This window comes from Mesocricetus auratus, unplaced genomic scaffold (genome assembly GCF_017639785.1).
Source record: "Mesocricetus auratus isolate SY011 unplaced genomic scaffold, BCM_Maur_2.0 Super-Scaffold_15014, whole genome shotgun sequence".
In the NCBI taxonomy this organism is placed as follows: Eukaryota; Metazoa; Chordata; class Mammalia; order Rodentia; family Cricetidae; genus Mesocricetus; species Mesocricetus auratus.
The window spans coordinates 5,409,933-5,417,797 of record NW_024429186.1 but is presented as its reverse complement, the minus strand read 5'-3'; the positions used below and the strand labels follow the sequence as shown (position 1 = coordinate 5,417,797).

Here is a 7,865-nt window from a genome sequence, read left to right as displayed (position 1 = left end):
ATAACTTCCATTAGTTCCTTTGCTTCTGTGTAAAATTTCTGTCTGGTAGTCCTGTCTAGAGGTAAGATTGGGATGGTGAAGTCTCCCACTATCAGTGTGTGGAGCTTTATATGTGATTTGAGTTTTAGTAATGTTTATTTTATGAACATGGGTTCCTTTGTATTTGGGGCATTGATATTCAAAATTGAAAGTTCATCTTGGTGGTTTTCTCCTGTGGTGAGTATGAAGTGTTCTGCTTCATATATTTTGATTGATTTTATTTTAAATCAAATTTTTTAGATATTAGGATTGCTACCCCTACTTGTTTCTTAGGTCCATCTGATTGGAAATCTTTTCCCAACACTTACCTCTGAGGTAATGTGTGTCTTTGAGCTAAGGTGTGTTTCTTCTATGCAGCAGAAGTATGGGTTCTGACTCTGAGTCCTTTCTATTAGCCTGCGTCTCTTTCTGGATGAGTTAACACCATTAATTTTGAGGGATATTCATGACCATTGATTGCTCATTCTTGTTTGTTTTGGAATTGTTGTTGTTCGTGCAATTATATGTGGATTTCCACCTCTTTTCTGTTGGTAAGGTGGGATTATCTATTGCCTATGTTTTTCTGGTAGTAGTTAACTCCCTTGGGTTGGGGTTTACCTTCCAGAACTTTTTGTAGGGTTTGGTTAGTGGATACCTATTGTTTAAATCTGGTTTTGTCATGGAATATCTTGTTTTCTCCACCTATAGTTATTGGAATATTTGCTGGATATAGCAGACTGGGCTAGCTTCCGAGGTCTCTTCGTGTTTGTAGAATATCTATGCAGGACCTTCTGGCTTTCAGACTTTCCATACAGAAGTCAGGTGTGACTCATATGTTTGCCTTTGTATGTTCCTTGGCCATTTTCCTTTGTTGCTTTCTTTATTCTGTATATTACTGGTTTTTACTATCATGTGGCAATTGGATTTCCTTTTGTGGTCCACTCTATTTAGTGTTCTGTAGGCTTCTTGTATTTTCATTGGCATGTCTTTCTTTAAGTTGGGAAAGTTTTCTTCTATGATTTTGTTGAATATATTTTCTGCACCTTTGAGTTGGATTTATTCACCTTCTTTTGTACCTATTATTCTTAGGTTTGGTCTTTTCATAGTGTCCCATATTTCCTGGATATTTTGTGTTAGGTATTTGTTGGACTTATTATTTTCTTTTATCGATGAATCTGTTTCCCCTAGTGTATCTTCAACACCAGAGATTCTGTTGGTTATGCTTGTATCTTTAGTATCTGACCATTTGTCCAGCTTATCTATTTACAGCATTCCTTCAGACTGTGTTTTTTTAATTGTCTCTATTTCAGCTTTCAACCCTTGTACTTTTTTATTTTTTTCATGTAATTTTTGCTTTGTGTTTTCCTCTACTTTTGCATTTGCTGAAGTTTTTGGTTTGTCTTTTCTTCCATTTCTTGTATTTTTTGTATAGTTTTTTCCTCTATTTGTTGCAATTATTGCATCTTTTGCATTGTTTTTTTTCCTCCATTTCTTGTACTTTTTGGTTTGTTTTATCTTCCATATCTTTAAGGGATTTTCTCACATCTTCTTTGAGGGCTTCTATCATTTTCAGGAAGTTGTTTTAAGGTCTTTCTCCTCTGCTTCTTCCTCAATGGACTGTTCAGGTTTTACGGATGTACATTCTATAGATTGTGGTCATGTCATATTGGTTTTTCTGTTGGTGGGTATGTTTTCATATTGTCTCCTTCCCATCATTTCTTCCTGTGCATGCAGACGGAGTCTCTTCCTCTCCTGGTGGGTAGGTGACTATGGTTCCTTTCCAGTGGGTGGGAGAAGGTCCAATACCCTGGGGGCTTTCCTCTGGTTTTTTTATTATTTTAAGTTTAAATTTAGATTAGAAACATGGTTGGTTCACAAGTCAGTTCCAGGTCCCTCTCCCTTTCCCTCCCTCCTCCCATGCCTTCCCCCCAAATACCCCATTATCCCCTCATTTCCCCAGGGAGGGTGAGGCCTTCCATGGGTGTGTCCAAAGTCTGTAATTTCATCCAGGGCAGGGCCTAGACACTCCCCCCAAAAGTTCAGGGTGAGAGTTCATCTCACAATGTTGTATGCGAGTCCAAAGCCCATGTGTATACTTGGGATGAATACTGATCTACTGCCCAAGGTTCAATAGATTACCTAGGCCTCCTCACTGACACCCCCTTTCAGGGGGTCTTGATCAGTCCCATACTGGATTCCCAGGCATCAGCCTGGGATTCAAGAGTTAACCCTTGTCAGGTAAGCTGTTTCTGGGGTTAAACCAGCCCAGTCTTAACTCCTTTGTAATCAGTCCTCCCTCTCTTTTACTGGCTTTCTTGAGTTCAGCTCAGTAGTTAGATGTGGGAGTCTGCCTCTTCTTCCATAAGCCCCTGAACGGAGTTTCTGTTTCCCAAACTCTCTGGCTATGAAATTGTAGGCTGGCACTCCCAAGATCTATGTCTAAAATCCATATATGAGAGAGTACGTGACATGTTTCTTTTTTTGTGACTGTATTACCTCACTCAGGATGGTTTCTTCTAGTGTCATCCCTTTGCCTGTGAATCTCAGGATTCCATTGTTTTTTTTTTCTGCTCAATAGTAGTCCATTGTGTAAATGTACCACATTTTCTCTATCCACTCTTCAGTTGTGGGCCATCTAGGTTGCTTCCAATTTCTGGCTATTACAAATAATGCTGCTATAAACATAGTAGAACAGACATCCTTATTGTATGAATGGACATCTTTTGGATATATGCCTAAGAGTGGAGATGCTGGGTCTTATGGTAGGTTTATTCCCATTTTTCTGAGGAATCTCCATACTGATTTCCAAAGTGGCTGAACCAGTTGGCACTCCCACCACCAATGGAGGAGTGTTCCCCTTCCACCACATCCTCTCCAGCATAAATTGTCATTGGTGTTTTTGATTTTAGCCATTCTGACATGAGTGAGATGGTATCTCAGAGTTGTTTTGATTTGCATTTCCCGGATGGCTAAGGATGTTGAGCATTTTCTCAAGTGTCTCTCAGCCATTTTAGACTCCTCTATTGAAAATTCTCTATTTAGTTCTGCAGTCCACTTTTTAATTGGATTCTTTGGTGTTTTGGAGATTGCTTCTTGAGTTTTTTGTAAATTTTATTGACCAACCCTCTGTCAGATGTGGGATTAGTGAATATTTCTTCCAATTCTGTGGTCTGCCTTTTTGTCTTGCTGACTGTGTCCTTGGCCTTACAGAAGCTTTTCAGTTTCAGGAGGTCCCATTTATTAATTGTTGGACTCACTGTCTGTGCTACTGGTGTTATGTTCAGGAAGCTGTCTCCTGTACCAATTTGTTCAAGGGTACAACCCACTTTCTCTTCTAAGAGGTTCAGTGTTGCTGGATTTATGTTGAGGTCTTCGATCCATTTGGATTTAAGTTTTGTGCATGGCGATAAACATGGATCGATCCACCAGGTTTGCCAGCACCATTTGTTGAAGATGCTTTCTTTATTCCATTGTATATTTTTAGCTTCTTTGTCAAAGATTAGATGTTTATACGTGTGTGGGTTAATATCAGGGTTTTCAATTCGTTTCCATTTTTCTATGATGATTTTTAATCATTTCTGCTCTAGTCCCTTCAAGGGAAACATTACAAAACATTTGGCTGACAGTGTTTCATGGGTTAGAAAATCAGTGTAATGATATTGATATAAACACTGGTTATTGGGCCATACTCACAGATATATGGGAGACTTGAATTTTCGGGACTTGGTTCAAGATTTATCATAAGCAAAGTATTTTAGTATGTTTTCTAGAGATCATTCGTTTTATTATTTTTTATTTTTAAAACAATTTATTTTACATACCAAACCCATTTCCCTCCACCTCCCATCACTATACAAAGAGAGTGAGATTTCCCATGCGGGATCATCAAAATCAGTCACAACATTTGTGGCAGGACCTAGTCCCTCTCCCACGTGTCTAGGCTGAGCAACATATCCCTCCATCAAGAATGGGCTCCAAAAAGCCAGTTTATGCATTACTTATATATGCAGGTTCTACTATCACTGATGCCACAAATTGCCCATGACCTGCAACTGTCAACCACATTCAGGTAGTTTGGTTCAGTCTCATTCAGGTTCCTTACTTGTCAGTATGGAATCAGTAAACTCCCCTTACTCAGGTCAGAAATCTCTGGGGGTTGTCCCAGCATGGTCTTGACCCTTTGTTCATATAATTAGTCCTCCCACTCTATGTCATCCTAATGGTATAAATTCATAATGGAGAAGAGGTAAGAGCTTATATTAAACATAGTGTCAACCAAAATCAAATGGGCCCCAATTCTAGGCCTGATAATTTTAGAGACTGGTGAATCCAGTTGAAATGCCATAACAACCTCCTTGTTGGGAACCACAGAATAAAGAACTCAATTCCCAGAGAGACATAAACTCAGTCCTTTTAGACAAATTTCTTTCCATGTTGAAGAGCAAAGCTGACTGCTTCACAAAGGGAGTTCTGCAGAGTGGAATGAGACTGCACCCTCTTTTATGAAACAGGAACATTGCATGACTGATTCTATGCCAACATAGCCATGGTAATTATGGAAAACATTGCTATGATCAAGGAGAGGAAAGGAGACATAGATTACACCACTGTTTTTAGCCATGTTCCCATTGGCTCACTACCTCATTGCGAGGAAAATCCGGACCATTGATTGGGCTAACAGTACGGTCTGATTGGGCTAAAAGTCAGATTCAATTACATTTGCAACTTTCCCACCCTGTCCTTGATATTTATGTACACTGTGTTCTCCCTGAGGGGTTCACAGTGAAGTCCTCAAGCTCTTCATTTGCAGGTAAATGCTGCTTTTGGAATCATGTATTGAGACAGGGAATCTGCCTTGCACAGACCCATATACTATGTTGCATAATTATTAGTTTTGTCTTTTACTGTGCGACCCACTCCACCCCCTTCCTGGTAGCCTGGTGGATTCAGTTCATGCTATGGTCTTTAAATGTGAATCCAGTGGTTTCATAGGAAAGTATCAGTGACTTCTCAGGCTGCAAGATGCCTGCAGTTGACTCTGACAGCTGCACCTCACATTTTACACGTGAAAACAGAATTCTGTCAGTTAACAGACACAAATATTCACTGTTCCTCTTACTCATGCCTACTCATACACTCAGTGTATATCCTTATCTATAAGTTATATTTTAAAAGAGCAACAAGAAAAACCAAGCACAGTCTCAACTCCATGCTGAATGTTGTGTTCAGAGTATTGGAGGACACATGAGTCCAGAGTTAGGGCCTCTATCAGAGATGCAGGATAAGGGCTGGTTTTCTGTGCAGAGAGGAAAATTATTCTTATATCTTCCTGCTATATCATGAGTTCAGGAGTAAGAGATTTATATGAGACAATTAGTATTGAGATAAAATCAGGTACAAAGTAGCATTCATGGCATCAAAGTATCACATATTTTACTGAACGTTTCTCTGTCAACAGAGAAAATTTTTGCATGTGTGAAGCTGTGTTCATTCCCAGGGCTGCACGGATAGTGAAGAGATAGGAGCAGAGGATTCATGTGCTCATGTCTTGCTTTTTTATATGAACATTGCCTCAGTAAAGAGGAGAAGGAAGAAAGTTAGAAAAGAGAAACATCACTTAGTGTGAATACGTATTATAAATAATGCTATAAATTTTCAGCCTTACTTTATTAATTTTTGTATATAAAATCTCCTCTGCTGGTTTACCAGAAATTATTAATCCAACTCATAGAAAATTAAGACATGAAAATCCTAAAATTTGACAATGTATGGAATGTTGTATAAGGTTCAATGAGTAACTAATACTTACATTAAATTGAATTAACTAAACGTGGCCAAAGACTTAGCTCAGCAGTATAGTATGTGATGCATAAAGCTAAAGGTTTGATCATAAATATTGAAAGAATTGTTATATGTATGTACTATTATGTTGAGTAGATATTCCAAGGATGAATGATGAGCTGTGCCTGAAATGCTTTCCAGATCCATGAAACCCAGCCTTTTCTTTGGTGCTGTTGGTTCTTGCTGTAGCAGAGACCACTGATGATTAACTGATCTGATAGCACAACTCATGGATGGTGTCTGCAAGTGCTGTACCAGGACAAAATCCAAACACTCTGTAGAGGGACCACCAGTTGTCTAATGGCCTGTGAGAGGTGATTGAGCATCAATAAAGTCCATGTTCTGAAAAGAGTTGAGACTGTGGGGCAGGTAAATGACACTGGGCAGGAAGTAATTATGGGACCAGGGAATAAAGTATGATCTCAGAATCTACCTCAATGAATATGTACATAAATTGATTTGATTAATTAATTTTTGAAAACTAATGTAATATACTCTTTAGCAACTTACAGGAATTTTACTTATGAGGCAGTGCATTTTGATAGATGTAATACATTCTAAGAAACTGGAACTACAGCTGACCTACACAGACAGAATTAATGATATCCCTGATGCCATGTGAACTTTCAGATTATGAAAAGATTTTGCTTGCCCAGATGTTATCATTTGGACTTTATTGGTCAAATTAGTGTTTTAGTTTTTTTAAAAGCTACACCAACAAACTTCCCAGTCTTATAGAACCCAAAGATAGTTTTACCATATTGCGTATACATAATTTCCACTTTTATTGTTTTAGTAATGAGGAAATGTGCAAATAGAGGTGGTAACTGGTAAAGAGATCATCATCCTAAATCAGCATCAATTCAAACAATTTCAGTTCTGAGAAGTTGGTAAGTCTGCACAAAGTGACAACGGGACACTCAGTCTGATTATTTCTGAGTAAATATCCAGGCAAATATTCCATGCCATCTAAGTCCCAGGGTAACTTCCTGCTCTTCCAGGGTTTCTGACACACTCAGGATGTGGTTGCAATACTGTTTATCCAACAGTGATAGGCCACAGAGTGCCCAGATGTCAGGCTGTTGAGGTCCATGTAGTCTCTGTTGGAGGATTTGTCTGCAGTCAGGGTGGACATGCCCTGGAACTTCTTTTTGTAGTTAGTATTACCATTATAAGTATAAATCCATTCAATCCAATGGAGGTCCTGTGCCGGCCTCTGCTGCATCAGGTTTATATAGTAGTCAGTAAAGGTGTAACCTGCACTCTTGCAAGACAGCTTCACTGAGGACCCAGGTTTCACCAGCTCAGCCACAGACTGCTGCAGGTGGATCTGGGAGTGGATGCCTGTTGTGAGACAGTCAGATTGGATTGCACTATCAACTGTGTGCATGGCCTCTCCTCATGTCTGGAACTTAGAGCCACCAGGAAGAGGAAGATCCAGATCCATCCCAATGTGAGGACCTGTGTGCTCACTGACTGTGGAGAGGACACTGATTACATGTTATGGGTGGTGTGGAAATCTTTGTTTTTACCACCATAGACTCACATGATTTGCTTATTCATGAGCAGGGTATGTCTTAGATAAGTAGCCATTCCTGAGACCAGTGCAGACCCTGTGGAAAAAAACACCAGTTCCTAATCTCTCAATTTAAAGATAGAATCACAATCAGATACTTTTGGTCCTCTTGGTGACAAAATTGCTTTCAGGTGGGGGTGAAAATTGTGAATGGATATTTCAAAAGTTCCTAAATTAGGAGCTTTTGTATTCTTCTCTCATGGACATACATTATTTGCTTTGGTAGCATGATGCTGTCTGTGTGTTTCCTGTCTGTGTGTGTGTTTCCTGTGTGTGTGTGTGTGTGTGTGTGTGTGTGTGTGTGTGTGTATGTGTGTGTTTGATGTTTTATCCTTTTCTTTTAGTTTAATGCATAGACTTCCCACCAGCCTGGTTCCAAAGCCATGTCAGTCCCAAATGAACACACAGGAGGACATAATAATTATGGAGT

General features: G+C 39.3%; 1 gene segment (V, D, J or C); it reads right to left on the bottom strand.

Moving 5' to 3' along the window:
- Window positions 1–6,874: 6,874 nt before the first annotated feature.
- On the bottom strand, window positions 6,875–7,249 carry LOC121139539. The segment is given in 1 exon segment: window positions 6,875–7,249. A coding segment is annotated over 1 exon segment (375 nt).
- Window positions 7,250–7,865: the final 616 nt, after the last annotated feature.